The 18804-nt window shown below is 42.0% G+C and overlaps 1 protein-coding gene across 1 annotated transcript in view; it reads right to left on the bottom strand.

The window, feature by feature from the left end:
- The window catches only part of nsmfa (NMDA receptor synaptonuclear signaling and neuronal migration factor a), a 70275-nt gene extending 51982 nt beyond the window's left edge, over nucleotides 1–18293 (bottom strand). Inside the window, exons 1-2 of the mRNA XM_030066103.1 lie at nucleotides 18199–18293; nucleotides 65–126 (exon numbers count right to left, since the gene is read on the bottom strand). Of these exons, the coding sequence (XP_029921963.1) occupies nucleotides 65–126; nucleotides 18199–18269 (133 nt within the window). The 5' untranslated portion in view covers nucleotides 18270–18293. The remainder of the gene's footprint in view (nucleotides 1–64; nucleotides 127–18198) is intronic.
- Nucleotides 18294–18804: the final 511 nt, after the last annotated feature.

The raw sequence follows: 18804 nt of genomic DNA on the forward strand, positions 1-18804 counted from the left end.
CACTAGAGAATATGCAGAGCAGGGTGGAGAGATGGAGTGATGACGGGATGGCATTGACGCTGACCTGATCCGTTTCTGTTTTCAGGGTGTGTGTGGGACAGGTACTCTCCAAATGCACGTGCTGCTCTGTAGGGACACATGACACACATATAGACATTAAGTTATGGGTGGAAAGGGGAGAGTCGGAGGGAGAGAGAGAGAGAGAGAGAGAGAGAGAGAGAGAGAGAGAGAGAGAGAGAGAAAGAGGGAGAGGGAGTGGCACAGGGAGGGAGGGAGGATAAGGGAATTGTACACTTAATTGCCTTCTTTGTAGCACTGTGCCACCCACAGATTAAGATGCAGCTGTTTTATCTTCATACTCCAGGCAGTCTCAGAGAGAGAGACAGTGAGAGAGAGAGAGAGAGTTAGAGAGAGAAAGAGAGAGACAGTGAGAGAGAGAGAGAGAGTTAGAGAGAGAAAGAGCGAGAGAGAGAGAGAGGTAAGTACTGTAGGAGGAGGAGATAAACGGAAATCTTAGATGTCAGTGAAGCCAGCACACCATATGTGTGTGTGTGTGTGTGTGTGTGTGTGCATGTGTGTGAATGAGTGCAGTAAATGCATTTACTACTTGTGTGTGAGACAATTTTGAAAAAAAAAAAAAAAAAAGAATTACTTCTTTTAATGAGGCAATAAATTAATATATTTCAAGTATGTGTATGAATCTGTGTGCCAAAGAAACATTTAGCACTCATGACAACTGAGCGTAGACAGATGTGCTGAAAATAGGTATGATCCATAACCACAGTACAGTATGCTGGGTGCTCTTTCTCTCACTCTTTTCCTTTTCTTAGTTCAATAAAGCTTAGCTCAGTGTGGCTTTATTGACATGACTGTACACAAATATGGTATTGCCAAAATAAACAGCAGTGATAACACAGCAAAAAGTACAAATAAAAATGATTAGGTCTCTACACTAACATAAATACTGTAAAATACTGTACAAAGTCAACACACATCCAACCACAAAAGACTCAATATCACAGAAAGCTTTTCCTCTAAACAAAAAAGCTCTAGGTTCAGCACTTGAATGACGCCGACCTTCTGATGTACTTGTCGTCATTGCGCGACTGGAGTGGAGTGGATAAAAGAGCAAAAAGAGAGAGAATGTGGAGAGAGAAAAAAAAGATGGGAAAACTTGAAAGGCATGCCGTCAATGTCAAGAGGAGAGAAAAGGAGGAGCGAGAGACCACGTGAACGTTTCCAAAAGAGATTTTTTTTCATGAAGATGCCAAGGATCGTGATGGGATAACACTTTCCCAAATTACTGTTACTGTTAGCCAATTTAACTTCATTGGACGCCACGACCTACCTACCTGTCTGTCTGTCTCTCCACACACACACACACACCCACATGCACACACAGAAAGTACTCAAAACGGGATATTGTGTTTGCTAAACTCTTAACCACCATGTGTGGCTGACAGCCGTGGAGAGACACAAAACACCTTTGAATGTCTGCTCTAGGAGCTACGGAGACCTGCAGATCTCACATCAGCTCCAATCACCGCGCAACTGACAACATCACCCAGAACCTCGAGTGACACTTTTAGCACCAAACCGCCAAATAAAGTCACATTCCTGAGAGGTTTGGGCACTCAAAACGGTTCCATAAAAGTCAGCTCAACAAGGCGGCATCACACAAAGACACAGAAAAGACACTAACATGGGGAACTACATGATCATATGTGCTGCAATCACTTCCACGTTCATTTTAATATGATTTGGCATTTTAACTATGCTTGTCACCTGTATGATGAATATTATACGGTGTTTTAATAACTCAGGCTGGGTTGGACAGTGTCTCATGTTTGATGTTATTTGATAGCATAAATCATGACTAATTTTGTTATGGTTCTGTGGTTTATGGACTTTTGTGTTCACAGATGGGTTCATGGTGTATGGAATTTGGTTATGTTTTGGTTTTCTGTATTTGCGCTGTGTGTGGCTCATTATGCTCTGGTTTTTAGTTTGAGATTTTTGCCCCCTCAGTCTGAGCTCTTTTGTCCCTCATGTCCTTCCATAGTCTTGTTAGCTTGCTGTTGTTGCACACCTGCCCTGCATTAGTCTTGTAAGCCACATTCAGCCAATCCTCTTGTCCCTCCAGTCTTTGACCCAACCCCTTCACCAGGTGTTTCTACTTTTGCCATTTGTCTCCTGTGTACCTGAGGTCTTGCCAGTACCCGTTGTCAGATCATTGTTTATGTCTGCCAGTCTAGTTTCTGAATTTTGTATTTTTTTGTGCTCCTGTGTATCCTGCCTTCAATATATGACTTTGTTTCAGCCTGCTCACCTGACGTATTCTGCATTCTAACTGTTCTAGTTAGAACAGCTACAATCAATTTAAGTTATTAGAGGCTTCAATGAAAGAGGAGGCCCCCACAAAATGGCACTTTTTTTGAAAGGACCAGCTTCATCTTTGTCTGGACCCTTTTGTCTAGTTCTGTGCACTGAACAGGAAAAAAAGCAGAGGAGATTCAGCTGCTGCCAAGATCCTAATAGAGAGAAGCGAGCAGGCCTTGCTTTCTTTTTTCTTTAGAATTTTTTTTTTTTTTTTTTGCCCTGATGATGTCTCTCATCCAGCTGAAGCATGCATCCTGTTGCATGGCAACCAAATAAACAACACCACCAAAGCCAGTGTGGTATCCAGAGAAGCACCAAAAAAGTAGTTTCCATCATATCTTTGAGTCGTGCCAGGGCCGGCTCTAGCCATGTTGGTGCCCTAGGCGACCGCCTATACCGCCTACGCCAAGAGCGGGCCCTGAGTGGTGCTGCTTAGTCATACGGCCCAGATCCACTGAGCACCAGCCCAGCGGACCACCCAGAACCAGAATGAGCTGCCCAGGTCGGCTCCACCACACCGAGTCTACCCAACCTGCTCCCCACCTGCCCAGACAGAGCGCCCAGCCATCAGCCAGCCCCCCTGCTCACCTCAGCAGAGCTATGTTCTGCACCAGACAGTGGGACATTCTTCAGTGACCCTAACCCTCCTCTCCAGCCCAGTCCATTGTATATCTCATTAAATCATTTTATTTACCCGATGTATATATTCTGATATATAATAAATGTACCTTGCATGAGAGACGAACTTTGCGCTGAAAACAGTGAGGCTGGTTTCCAAACCTCACGCAGCAGGTGTCGTTCTACAGTTTTCTTACACTATAGTCTTTCTCATGCTAACACAGGGAAGTCATTTTGTAAACAAATGTGTCGTAATTTCTCTGTTTTATAAGAGGAAATAAAAAAACAAAATTTAAGAAAGGGATTATTTTGTTTGTCAGTGTCACTTTTGCATTGCCTACACTACACACGTCATTTATCAGGTCCAGTGTAACATTTGCACGTGTGAATGCTTCTTAGCTAATCGTTAGCTTCTTAGCTCGTTAGCTAATATTAGCTAAAACACTAATGAGGTTGAGGTTACAGTTAAGGTAAAGGTTAGCAGACATTAGCAAACACACTAAAAACAAGTGGGTTATGCTTGGACGTTGATTTGAATTCAGGTTTCTCATGGTAAAGTCCACCACCGTAAATTACCTGCCTCATTCTGGAGACTCTGCCGCTCCCTTTACACTCCGTCACGTTACTGCTTTTTCACACAACCGTCTGTTTTTCACACATCAGACACACACACAGTCACACTGACACACTTTCCTCTGGTGGAGCAGCGGCTCTACTACACATTTTACCCTGATACTGGCCTGTTTAATCTCACCACTTTGAATCTATCTGTCAGTATTCAGCTATGATAATTAAACTGAACACAAACCAAAACCTCAAATGAGAGTTTGTGGCTTGATGAAAGTCAGCTCGTGGGTCTACAGGTTTAGTGGCTGACCACAATATCTCGGCATTTCACATTCTTGTGTTGATTTGAAAAACCTGGTCTAAAAATCTGACTTCTGCACAACACAACTGATGGTCCCAACCCCATTGATAAAGCAAGAAATTCCACTAATTAACCCTGATAAGGCACACCTGTGAAGTGAAAACCATTTCAGGTGACTACCCCTGCGTTCCAAATCGCATACTTATACTTTTTACTTTTAGTATGTACTGCAGCTGCCCTTAAAAAGTTTGTAGTTTAGTATGTATTGGGACATACTAATTCTTTTTTTCCCTACTAAATAGTATGGTAGTATGGGTATTGGATAACGCAGGGCAACTCTTGAAGCTCATCGAGAGAATGCCAAGAGTGTGCAAAGCAGTAATCAGAGCAAAGGGTGGCTATTTTGAAGAAACTAGAATATAAAACATGTTTTCAGTTATTTCACCTTTTTTTGTTAAGTACATAACTCCACATGTGTTCATTCATAGTTTTGATTCCTTCAGTTAGAATCTACAATGTAAATAGTCATGAAAATAAAGAAAACGCATTGAATGAGAAGGTGTGTCCAAACTTTTGGCCTGTACTGTACTTCATCAAATTAAACCTGATGTGACCCTGTGTCCACAGCTGCAGTCTTTGTGGTGTAACTAGTAGTTTGCATTCAGGTACAAAAGCCTGATGCTCCTGCTGGTTTGTTGTTTCCACTGCAGCTAATGTTGATGGTGACTGCTCACCCACACACAATGAAGAACGCACGCACACACACACACACACACACACACACACACACACACACACACACACACACACACACACACACACACACACACACACACACTTATCTGTGCAGAGGAATCCCTTGTATACAGGAGAATCTGTGGGTGTGTGCCTCCTCCCTGGCAGCTCTCTCAATTATTAAATCGTAGCCAACATGGCCGGCAAACACACACACACAGAAAGAGAGAGAAAAAGCAGTGACAACATAATAAGATTTTTTTTTTCCCAGCGTTCCTCTGATCCACCATCTCTCTCTATCATCTCACTTGCTGTCCTCCTCTTTAAACACTGACCCATATTGTCTCTGTCTTCTTCTCTTGCGTCTATTTTCTTTTTTTTTTTTTCTCATCTCAGTGGGACTCTTCCGGGGACATCTTGTATAAATAAAGCTGCTTTAAAATTTAAAAGGAACCACAACATTAAACAGAAGTCACAAATGATTTTTCTTTTATGTAACACAGGTCGATCGGTATTAAATATACAAAAGTCTCTCCCGAAGCTGTAGAAAGAAGAGAACCAAGTCTCCAATCTTTTACTGAGAGACCACACCTTCAAGGGATAGTCTGGATTTATTGAAACAAGGTGCTAGTGATAGAGATGCATGGACATTATCTCGGGGCGATTCTTGCTTGGAGTTGCAGCTAATTAATAGCTGTCAACAGGGTCAGCTAATGGCTAACACTTAAAGCCACAAAAAATGCAAAAATGTGTTAAACCAGAGTTTTTCTAAGTGTGTGCATTCCTCCTCAGGGGGGTACCAAACAATTTCAGGAGACACACAGGCAGTTAAGGTGAAAATTTCATGAATGATTTTTTATTAATGATCAAAAGCTGCACAATAGGTTTGGCTGTTTTCACACAGGCTCGTTTGTTTTGTTCCAATTCAGGGGCTTGCATGCTACAATTGACGCATTTGTCCCATGATTCATTAGTGCAACATTCAACAGCCATCCAAAGCTGCCATGTGCAATCAACTGTTCTCTCAGTGGTCAGAAATCTGGCCACAGCAATTCACCTGTCTGCTCTGACCTTTGGAGATCATCAGCTTTCTGATTAGATGCCTTTGCACTCAGCTCTGTTTATATATATATATATATATATATATATGTACATATATTGCATGTATTTGCATGCAATTTGACTTTATGTTGCAGAGAAATATTAGGCGCTTACCGGATATTTAATCCCTGGATGTCTATGGGATTATGTAGCTTCTAGCTGAGATAAGGGCACAGGGCATTTTTATAATCTTCTTTTGAGGGGAGGCCCACAGTCTCAGACTTTGGAAACCCCTGGTTTAAAACCTCCACAATAATATGCAATGACAATAATGGATTCTAAAGCTTATATCGTGGAACTATTTTGGTCACTGAATAATGTTTAAAGACAGGGTTTACTAGGGACCACCATCCTGACTAAGAAGTAGACTGGGAACTACACAACTGCCAGCTGACAGTGTAGCAGTAGTCCTCTCTTGCAAAAAGGTGATCAATTCACTATTTTACATGTTAATATGCAAAAAAAAAAAAAAAAAGTGGAGATTGGAGTGGAGAGAGTGGAGATGTACAGGAGATTTCTGACACATTTCAACATTAGCAGAGCCTAGTCTACTCAGAGAAGTAAAGATTTGACTTTTCAAAATTTTATACATTACCCTTCAAGTCCACATAAAAAGGTAACACTACTAAACCGTTAATTTAACAAAAGATGCTCGGTTTTATGACAGGTAGAATTGGTTTGATGGTTAAAAGCTGCATTACATTTAGGTTTATTTGCATTAACCATTGCCATTTTTCAGATACGTACGTGTTATGCATCACAGTTTTCAGAAAAATACAATATTCCTTATTGGACATTAGTAGGACATTAACATGAACACTACTTAAAAGTTGGAAGATGGTAATGATAGTGAATACCCGATGTTAAGGCGACATCAATCATTTTTGAAACCTTTCTTGAAATGTTAATCTCGGGAAGTGATGTATGATTATCTCTTTCAATCACAGTGAGTCTTACATGTGCAATGGGCTGATAAGGCCTGAACAGCTTGTGCCAGCTGTCTGTAAATAGTTGTTACTCCCATTTTACTCAGTAAACGAAAGGGTGATGTTGCACCTGTTGCAGAGATGATAGTCATTTTGCTTGAAACTGTAACTAGTCAAGTTAATATCAATCACTGAACTGTTGAAGTAAGAGTATTGAAAAGAACTGAGGTCATGAAACCTCTGGAGGGGAGCTTTAAATTTTGTTAGTGAGTTTTTTGTGTCTTAGAATTAAGCTGCTTATTTTTCCAATTTCATTAATAATAATAATAAAACACAAACCGAGGTTTATGTAGTCCAGTTTCACCTCCACTGTTTTACCCTCAGCCCTTTTCAGCCATCCTATTTTAATGTCCAAATTTTCTCCCATTCACCCTACCTCTTTTTTAATACTGTAGCGCATATGCATCCCTCCTACATTCCTACTGATGTAACTCCCACTAAATTTCTAAAATCCTTCTTCCCTGGCTTAGGTCCCAGCTGCTATCTGTCATCAATTACTCTCTCACATCGGGTTCTGTACCTATTTTAAAGTTGTTAGTATCCATCCTCCTCAAAAAAAAAAAACCTCCTTCGATCTGGCAAAATTAGAGAATTATAGACTGATCTCCAAACTTGCTCTTTTATCCAAAATCCTTGAAAAATCTTGTGGACCAACTCCTGAACCTAATATTTTTTGACAAATTTCAATCCAACTTTCGCCACAACCACAGTGCTGAGCCTGCCTTACTAAGAGTGACCAGCAACATTGTTATGCATGCAGATAAAGGTGAATTCTCTATCCTAATTTTTCTTGATTTAACTGATGCCTTTGATACCATCGGCTATGCCATCTTGCTTAGTTAGAACACTGGGTTGGCATTTCTGGTACAAAATTAAACTGGTTTCATTCTTATTTGAAAAATAGATATTTTAATGTTTGTATGAATAATTACATGTCCTCATGCCCTGCTGTGTGGAGTACCTCAGGGGTCTGTCCTTGGACCAGCCCTCCTCTCACTATACATTCTTCCTCTGTGTCATCTGTTCAGCTGCGCTCAAGACATATCATACCATTATGCAGATGATACACAGATCTATCTCTCTGTCAAACCCAATAACCTGAATCAGTTATCTTCCCTCTATGACTTCTTAGCTGCCACCAAAATTTGCATGTCCCTTAATTTCCTCCACGTTAAACCTGATAAAACAGAAGTGAATTTAATTGGTTAATGCCATCTCAATAGATCTGTTTATTGGCCCACTCCACTCTAATATCAAACCCTGGGCAGTGTATGTCTTTTGACCTCCATGTTGCTAGGCTTGTCCAGTCCTGTTTTCTTCAACTAAGAAACACCGCAAAAATCAGAAAAATCTTGTTTTCTTGGGACCTCGAATTTTTAATTCTCTTTCATTTTTTCTCATCTAGATTATTGTAATTCCCTCTACACATGCCTAAGTCAAGACACTGTAATTTGTTCACAGTTCATTCAGAATGTCACTGCCAGATCATTAACTAGAACTAGTTATAGGTCCCACATAAACCCTGTTCTAGCTTCCCTCCATTGGTTCCTCATAAAATTTAGAATAAACTACAAGATTCTATTGATTACATATAAAGCACTACATAACATTGCCCCAGTTACATCTTCCATCTCCTTATTCCCCATACCACTTCTCAACCACTCCGATCATCAGATCTTTTATCCAGCCCCAACTCCAAATGCAAAAGGTAACTGCGCCTCGACAGTTTAAGCCCCAACTCTGTGGAATAATCTTCCCCAACCAATTCATTTTGTTGAATCCCTGGACTGTTTTAAGCAGCTTCTTGAGACTCATTTTAAAAGGTAAACCTTTCCATAGATCTCTATGGAAGATCTTGGAGTGACTTAGGATCTATATGTCTTCTCCGTCTGTGCACCTTTTTTGTTAATATATTTTTTTATTATGTTTGTTCCATTTTCCATGTGTGTGAAGCATTTTGTTACTGTGTGTTTTGAAAAGTGCAATAGAAATAAAGCTTTACTTGCTTACTCATTTGCCACCTTGTGCCAATAAACCTGAACTATCCTTCTAAGCTGTGATCATTTCACAATAAAAGATTGGAGCCCATCCTTTTAATCTGTTCCATTTGGAAGACGAGACAAACTGAGAACATTTGCTGGAAGTTTTACATCAATCTAATTTCTATTTCTTTGTAGTGCCAATAGTTAAATCTGAAAGTGACAGCATGTGCCTGTACAAACACGAGAGGACCCAGAGTCCTCTCGTGTTCGATTTTATTGGCGCACAACACAGCCAAAGTCAGCTCGACTCCCTCAGAGTTTGGGGGTGTTACTGACTACGGGGAGACTCAGCACGTGCTGCGCCACCATCCAGCCCCCATACACATCTAAAAATAGCCCACCATGCATGTCACTGCAATTCTGTCACTGCACCTTCCTCCCTGGCAATCCTCCGATGCTTTCCCTCTTATGATAATCTGTGTGCACTTGTGTAAATGCAAGAGAGAGACTGTGTGCGTGGGCACGTGCATGTCTGAGTCTGTGCATATGTCCGAGGGCGAAGAAAAGACAGAACTAAAAATAGAGATAAGACTGGGAAGAGACCAGCTGTTTGTATATGTGTGTGTCCCTGTGCTAGTGCATGTGTGCATGTGCGTGTGTTTTTGTGGCCATGGCATAAACCAGTGTCCACGAAGACTGCTTGGATTAATCTAGTCCTAGCTAATCATCAGGTGTCCCTCTGAAGCTTTTAGACAGTTTCATTTTGCCCTCCTGTTTTATTATTCAAGAGGCCAGGCACTCTGATTAGAATCAGCAAACAATGGTGAAAGAGACTCGCTTCATCCATTATACATGAGAGGAAACTGAGTTGGAAAGGGATAGAGCAAAATGTCTCTCAGTCCATCCATTAAACAAGCCCCCTCTCTCGGCATTGTGTTCTGTCTCATACTCTCTTTCACACACCCACTCTGTCTGTCTGTGACCCCCCAACACACACACATACACGGCCCTCACTGTCTCCCTGTAATACATCTTTCTTTCTTTGGTCTCCTCTCGCCCCTTGCACCCAAGAGAGTGATATGTGAATACGGCACATGTGGGATACAGTTAAGTGACACAGTGGGGAGGAGATACAGTACAAGTGGTGTGAAGTGATACGAGGGGAATGTGAAGCCAGCTGGAGGAGGGAGAGAAGAGTGAGAGAGAAGATAGCGATGAAGAAGAAAGTGATCAGCAACAGGCAGAAGTGAGAGAGAGCAAGAGACGGTGAGAGAGAAAGTAATGGAGAAAAAAACATTTAAAAAAAAAAAAGGAAAACTTGACAGTCAGATTTGAAATGCATGCTGCATGCTCCCAAACATGTGAGGGGGGTTTGGGAAAGAAACCCATCAGGGAGGGTGAGTATCTGAGGAAATGTGCGGCTACAGCAGAGAGAAAGTGTACAGAGAGGGATGAGGACATATTAAAAATGAAGGGTAGAGTAAATTTGGAGATAAAAGGAGACAGAGAGAGAGAAAAAAGACTACACAAAAAAGATGGGAATCTGAAATTAAATAAAGATACATTATTCTGTTATCAAATTTCAAACAGAAAGGTTGACTTTGCAAAATACCCAGAACTTCAAAATCTTAAAGAAAGGAAACTTCTATCTGTGTGATCACAACCTGGAAACTGAAAGGCAGAGGCACTTCAAATCTTGGCTGCCACAGGACAAGAGAATATGTGACTTCCGGAGCCAACGACTGAAATTACTCTTCTATCTTATTTTATTTATTTATTTCATCAGGTTATTTGTAAGGGACAGATATAAAGAACACTGGCAGATGCAAAAGCAGTGTCAGATCTACTGTACGTGTGTGGATAGCCTAAATTTCCAACACCAGCCTCTTTATGGGAAATGATAGTCCAAGCAATCATTACAATTACATGTTAGAATTTAAAATCTGTGCATACAATAATAAAATCGGAATGACAACCATCCATGACAACACACAAACAGAGAACACCAAAGAGACAAACAAAACAAAACATAATAAAACACAAAACATTTATATCATCAGTTCAAGCAGCCCACACAAATGATGACTAGTTGGTGTGATGCTCACAGTTCTGTCCGAGTTTAAACCAAACTGACTGTTGTGGAAAATGTTTTTAAGATCAGGAATATGCTTTAAAATGGCAGGTAGGGAAACCCAGAGGGTTGCATCTTTAATTTAAAAATGCAGTTTGTGTAAGCTAAGTCTTATAGTGCCTAATAAATTTCTTGCCCCAAGCATGTTAATATTCATAACAACTGTTTTCCACACTTTGCATCATTAATACCCAACTTCTGCCTCCCTCCTATTTTAGGACAGGATAAATAAAGATCAAGATAAATTTAGGCTATAGCATTGGCAAAAGTTCAAGGTGAGGATGCAGAGTATAAGCAATATCATAGTTTTCTATGGTATATTCCACTCATTTCATTTATTTGTAGATATCCACTGTTGTGTAGATTAGTTCGTTGAATTTGTCTTTAACATAGGTATAATTACATGAAAAATATGTCCATGTTTTACGAATACCTCATAGCCTATGTCACATGAACTGAAAATTGAGAGAAAGAGTGAACGAGAGCACAAGGCAGTAGGACCACAGTCAGGACAGTGAGGAAGGAAGACATAAAACTGACAGCAGCCGTCTCCATCTGCTCCTTAGGGGGGGGCTGCAACCGCTGAAAACCAACTCAGGCCTCATTTCCCCATCACTCAGTTTCTTTTGACCTGTTTAATTTATAACTCCAGAGTAACTGGAGCAACATGCAGTGCAGTCTTAATGCAGTCTTCCTCTCAGGAGCCTGCGAGATTCTCAGAGGTCACTACAGGTACATTAAGTGCATTATGCATACATGATGTGGGATTCTGTCAATGGAGGTGAAATATCTTGCAGATGAATTTCGATTTTACACATTTTGCTGGTGATGTCAGCACTACGGTCAGACGGGATTGACACAGAATGAGCAGGTAAGGGTCCTGCACAAACAGAATGCATTAGACATTTTGACAGTGATGGAGGCAGCAAGAGAGAGAGAGAGAGAGAGAGAGAGAGAGAGAGAGAGAGAGAGAGAGAGATGAGTAAGTGAGTGAGTAAGTGAACAAGCAAGTAAGTGAATATATGCTAACATTGTGTCCTGTGTGTGTGTGTGTGTGTGTGTGTGTGTGTGTGTGTGTGTGTGTCTGCTGGTCCAGGAAATGGTGTACTTAGCATTTCACAAAATGAGTGAGCCAGACACAATTACACACACCACATCCTGAACTCATTCTGCCACCAACTCTGTAAGCCACTTCCACACACACACAGCCACATAAATAGATCCTCAACGAAAGGCAGATAACACCTCAGCACTTCAGCTCTTTGCAGTGGAGCTACAGGGAACAATGCATTAATGGATACCTGGCAGATGAGAATATTACAAATATGTAAACAAGCCATTTATTCTTGCATTCTGTCTCTTCAGATTTCTTCTAACAAATAGATAGGGGTGGGGGTCACCGGCTAACTGGCTATACAATACCATCATAATATTTTACCCACAGTAATAATGGAATCACATTAGAGGTGATTCTGAAATATGCAGTATATTGTTAAGGTAATCAGCTATAATACATCATGATATCTGTAACTGAAGAAGAAAAAATACCCTGGAGCTAAATAATTTCCCAATAAGCAGCAATCATGTATTTCAGTGTTTTAACATGCACAGCAACTGCAATTTGTACATGATAGAAGAGTTAACAAATAAAAGGCAGGCAACAAATACCCCTCATAGTAACTCAAACATGCTATCTGTGCAAATTATATAAACTAGTAGTAGCCTTCACGTGTTTACTAAGTAGCAGAATGGAGGCAGAGAAGTAAAATACGTGGCACAGTCGGCAGGTTTGGGGCTCAGATCAGTGTGTTGCGGTGTGTTGCAGGATTTTAACATTTGTATCTTGTCTCCTCCTTCTTGAGGCAGGTTGCATCATGATGCTGTGCTGAACAGCTAGGCATGCTGAGTGAACTCCTGTAGAAAGCTGGAGCTAAGCTAAATCCATACCTCTTTCTTGCTCTCTCCCTCTCTCTTTCAAACTACACACACACACACACACACACAGGACTCCCTGACAGCATTCAAAGCAGGACTGGAGCTGCTCTGCCAGGCAAAATGTGGCTCACGCCTAATAAGGAGCCGGGCCACTGAGCTCCAGTATCATCGAGCTGCAGGTACAGTGAGGGTTTTGAACCAAACCGCGTTTTCGTTGTGACCATTTTAAACTGGTTAGAGATAGTTACATTTAGGCATTTCTCTGCTCAAGGTAAAGAGGTAAAGATCTGTTTGGTTCAGGGCCATTTTCAGCTCTGTCTTAAGCGGCTGTCTAAATCTGTGGTGGTTCTCCACACCTGCAGCTCAGTGTATCTCATTGACACTGATCTCCCATAATTTGTGAAATGAGCATATTTTCAAAAGGGAAAAAACGTTTTCCCACTGCAAAAGGATTACATAAAAGAGACATGAATAGGAACAGACAGTAGTTTGACAATTAAATACTGTGCTGTGGTGGGTGGATATAATAAAGTTCAATTCTGGTACACTAGGTTCAATTTCCAGTTTGTGCTAAACAGTCTACTGTGAGTAACCCTAACCCTAAGGCTGACAGTTCAGCTTTTTTTTCTACTTTTTCTGCTTTTTTTACTTTTTTACTCTCTAAAAGTCTTCATTAAAGCCTTCAGCCTTTACATCTCAAGAAATACAAAGTTAAGAAAAAGAACAGCTGGTAAAAACACACATAGCAATATGAAAAAATTCCACATAAAAAAAAAAAAAAAACCTCGACATCAAAGGCAAAACAATTCATTCCTAAGCCACACACCATACAACCATGACTCCATGGCTCAGACCTGATGATGGACCTCTGGTCAACATGTTGTCCTCCCAGCTGCCACTTTGTGTACTACACAGGAGCAAGAACTAGCAAATACTTAACAAAACAACTCATTGTTCTTTGCACTTTCATTGTAGCCATTAACACACATTAAACACATTATCTCCATGTCTGCTAATGGCTATAGATGAAAATATTGTGCAGTCCTTTTTATCAAGTCACCCGCAGAGAGGTGCTTGTTATTAAGCTCACTGAGTATTTTCCTCTCCTTCCACTGTCGAACCATATCTTATCATTCCCATGACATTTCACTTTTGAATTTCAATGCGATTAAATGATGTGACCCTGTATCGTTTGAGGACAAGCAGCTCATATCTGAATTCAGGACATCACCTCCTTGGCAGTGTTCCCATTAGTCTAAATATCATCTGAGGTGATTTCTCGCCAGTCCTCTCTCCATCGCAAACAACGGGCTAGCCAGTAAAGGCATTCCTCACTCCTAACGCTGCTTAACTGAATTTTCTTCTCGTGAACTAATTAAATTGTTTTTTTTTTTTCCAAGACACACACACTTATACGGCAATGAGAACCTGTTGTGAGGACTGCTGTGCCCGCTGGGGCCTGATGGGACTTTGGGAATGTCATTTGCAGCATCTTGTGCATGATGGCACATCTGGGGCCAAAACGCTTGATCAGGAAGCTGATTAAAACACCAGCACACTAAAGGCTCACCACCACCACCACATTCAAAGCTGAGTGATGCAGCCGATTCACACACTGACACACACACACATACACTCACAGACACACAGTACATGCCACACTTTCTCTATAGCAGCCAATCTTTCAAAATACGTTCAAAGTAATGCTTGGGTAGAATTTCATTATTGTAAATAAAGAAATAAGAAGGTAAATATGGGAGTGAGAACATACAAACAAGTTTTTTGCAAAGATTGACCAAATCTTCAGATCGAGAGATATTGTGAAGTAGCAAAGCAGCACAAATTGCAAAACATATAACTACTGTAGAAATGTAAGACTTGCAGTTAAGTGCTCTCTACTGTTTGCACATCATGAAAGCAATGACGTAACAGAGCTGTAACTCCGCACTGTAGGCCTATATCAAAAACAGTCGCACCTGTCTACTGTCCTGCAGAAACTAGGACCCATTAACTCATTTGCATCTGCCTGCAGAACAAATCCTTTCATCTCTCACCTCATCTGTCACATCCCCACAGCTCGGCGAATGCTGTTGTGTCCAATGCCCTTCAGCTGATCTGCTGCAGCCCCTCTCTCTGTGATAGAAAGATCAAAGCGTTTGCTTTTCCACTCAGTGTCCCAGAATTTTACAGGGAGGGGCTGTAAATTGGAGGTAATCTCTCGCTCACTTTTTTTTCTCTCTCTCACTATTTTTCATGAGCTGCCTAAGGGCAGAGTGTGACCTGTTTCATAACCAGCAATCCATAAACACGCAGACACACACAGGCTCCACACACAAACAAGGGGAGCAGGTGTCTCTTCAGTGTTTCCTATGTGTCTGTCTTGCTGCTGTGTCCTCCAGATACTTCACAGTCTATTGTACTCAGACTGGTTGTCAGATTCACTGCTCGCCCAGACAGTCCCAATGTGATAAACACAGGCTGACGAGTCTGTGCCATGAACTCCTCAAACAAGTCTGCTTTTGCAATAAATGTTTCATTTATTTCCATGAGGCTAATGTTCTATGCAAGAGAATCTGATTACAGAAATTGTGCAGAATGTAGCAAATGTCTGTGTGGTGTTATTTTGTGTATGTGTGTGTCTGTGTGTGTGTCTATTTTCATGTGCATGTGTGTGAAAGAGACAAGATATAGATATGATTACTGTTGTTTGCCGCTGGTGGTGTTATATGTAGGCTAATGTAAGAGAGTGATGACTCAGATTTTCATTTAGACACACACCGGCTGTCCTGTGCCTCTAAGCCACTAATTATGTGTGACTGTGCATGTGTGTGTGCGCGTGTGCGTGTGTGTGTGTGTGTGTGTGTGTGTGTAGAGGGTGAGACAGGAAAGACAAGAGCATAGATAGAGGAATGAAAGATAGAGACATAGGAGCTTTTTCAGCACACAAAGTGTGAATCCGTGCACCTGAATCTGACTTCTCAGTCAGAGTCTACTTTTTGACAAGTATTACTGTTTGATATGTGCTGTAATACAGCATGAACTCTGACGTGATGCTGTGTATCCTGGCGCTAACTAGAAGAAAACTACAGGCGCGGATGAGAAATGCTTGAGTCACCCAGTGCCAGGCACAGCTGGTCTCCGTCACCACACAGTCTCCAGCTTGCAGGAGCATGGGGGTGAGCCAGATGGTTGACTAGAACTGCAGGTACATCCGAGAAGTGTTTTCTTACCTGCTTGTCTGGCCCACTGTAGTCAAAAATTCATTTGACCATCATAACTTGACATACTGGTCTATTTTTACCTCTATGTTGCCAACAAACATTACACATAACAAACTTCATCTTCATCTTTTACAGCCTTAAAATATATGCAACACCAATTTTAGCTTTGTTATACCACAAGGCCTTGAAACAAATGCACCCACTATGTTAAAGAATGAACAAGTCTCAAGTCCAATAAATTACCGAGCAGAGAGGGCCAGTAGCGAGGTGGCAATGTTTCTGCATTGGACCCTATAGACTACCTGCGTTACAAGAGCTTTTGAATGCTGTTTGGACACTCATGAGGTCAGGTGCGGGTGCTGAAATTATAAGTTAAAATAAACTGTGCTGAATTTCTCTGGTTGGATAAATGTGTTGTGTGTGTCTGTGCGTGTGTGTGTGTGTGTGTGTGTGTGTGTGTGTCAGAGAAAGAGAGAAAGAGCAACAAAATGCGGAGGATAAAGGGAGACACATGGACACAGGCAATGGTATAGAGAAAAGTGTTTGAATAACTGTGTGTGTGTGTGTGTGTGTGTGTGTGTGTGTGTGTGTCCATCTCAGTAACCCAGTTGCCTCAGATGTCTAATATATTATAACAAATTTACTCCTGTGCCAATCCACATGAAGGAAACAGTCAGTGACTCAGTCTCTCTCTTCTTTTCCTACAGTAATTCCTACAGGACAGCCTTATATTTCTAATACATACATATATATATATATATATATATATATTTTTTTTTTTTTTTTTTTTTTTTTCAGTCATTGCTCATTGCTTATGAGCAACACATTCTCGCTTCTCTGTCAAGGTGGCGCACGCATATTCACACATGATGCACACAATCTCTCACACTGCACTGCATACCAAGAAAGCTCACATATGTAACCTAAGGAGCACACACACACACACACACACATACATTACACACTGACAGAATGACGTAAGAGCACATCCCCACACATCTGTGGATACTGGAGTCTACAAGTCCAAGTCAAGGTCATTCCATTGACTTGCATTTGAAACAACAGCACCTGCTGTGGAGACGCTCCTGTGCCCCGGCAGACACAGGCCTGCAGCTGAACGCGCTTTCCGTCCTAACTGAATCACACAGATGAAAACACAACCACACATGCTTGTCAGCAAATTGCGGTTCAGCTCAGCCTCAGATGGAATCACATTTCAGAGGAGACAGCAGCCTCCCTGAGCCGCTGCGGTGTCTGCGGGGCTCCACACTGCCAGCGTGCGCCCAGCCTGCGGGCTGCGGGGTGCGGGCTGCGGGCTGCGGGCTGGAGTCCACACTGGAAGCCTATTAGCCGAGGTGACATTTAGCTCGTGCGAGTCGTTAACTTGAAGCCCTGGACTCCTGCCAGTCCTCGTGCTTTTGCAGAGTGAATCAAATGACGGCGGCGGACCAACAGGCTTTCTATTGGCCCGTGCGGCCAAGTCAGTTGCAGTGATTGATTGATAAATTGATAGTCGGATGAGTTGCCCGGCGGGGTGTGAAGGCAGCACTTCACTGTCCTGCCCGGTCTAGTCGATGCGGCCAGACAGAACCACGTTTTTGTTTCTCTATCCTGCACTAATAGCCTGAACGATGGTAGACATTTTGGTTGTGCAAAAAAAAAAAAAAAAACTAAGAGAATGTATAGCTGCGGCTCTGCCTCTGAATGACTTTCATCACATAATGATGCCTCATTCACAGCATCAATCCGATCTCTGAAGCCATGGAGCTAAATGCATTTTCTTGGCATCTAAATTGGCCCAGACAGATAAATCTCAGGGGGGGAAGCAGAGGCTATACCTACACCACTGCACTTTATGCATTTGTAGATTAGATCGAAGATGCATTTTGGAGGGATTAAATTGCAATTTGCACACATTTGCTCCACAGCCAGTGCACGCTGCACGAATGCTGATTTTTGCCGAATGCCTGGAGGGACAGTCGGCAGATGTGCGAAAAATGCAACAGACTACTGCGCACTACAGAAATAATCTAGGCTACGTGCATGATACAGGATAATTACTCGGATCGCAGTCGGCCGAGAATCTGGCAAGTTGTGCGTGTGCGCATAGATGGGATGGTGTGCAAAATGGTAACTTCATTTGGGTCGGTCCGGTTAGATTTCTGTCAAGGCTTCAAAATGTATGGGCTGCAATGCCCGGGTGTCTCCTGCGACTTCTAAAGGGTGTAGGGAGGGCACTCACCTAACTTTTGCTGCCACAGAGGATATCGCATCGTTTCTTAAATTCTTCCTTTTGGACACGGCAGTTCCCATGCTGACATGGAAACGATGCAGGCAGGAAAACAGCTCATTCCAAAGACCCAAAGGACCGAGGAATGCGACAAGAAAACAATACAAAGAGGCTGAAGGGAAATCCACACGCCCGCAGAGCGACGGGAACCCGAAAGCTGGACGGTGATGCAAGGGACAGCTGTGCAACCTGTCTCCCTCTATCCGGATATGAGCGTGTACGTGAGGTAGCGGCACTCTGTCAACGTGGAGTCTGATGAAAAATACACACGCACCTCCTCTCTCTCTCTCTCTCTCTCTCTCTCTCTCTCTCTCTCTCTCTCTCTCTCTCTCTCTCTCTCTCTCTCTCTCTCTCTCTCATTGATCTGAAAATGGAATGGGAGGACAGTAGGGGGTTGGACCGGTGGCGGGATCATTATCATCACCTGTGTGTGTGTGTGTGTGTGTGTGTACAGAAGGGGTAGGTTGGAGGCAATAAACAAGGAAGCCAGTGCCATATATGTAACTGCCCCCATTCCCCCTTCATCCCTGTGAATTCCATATTTAGACTCAGAGCAGA

This window comes from Myripristis murdjan, chromosome 12, assembly GCF_902150065.1.
Source record: "Myripristis murdjan chromosome 12, fMyrMur1.1, whole genome shotgun sequence".
NCBI lineage: Eukaryota > Metazoa > Chordata > Actinopteri > Holocentriformes > Holocentridae > Myripristis > Myripristis murdjan.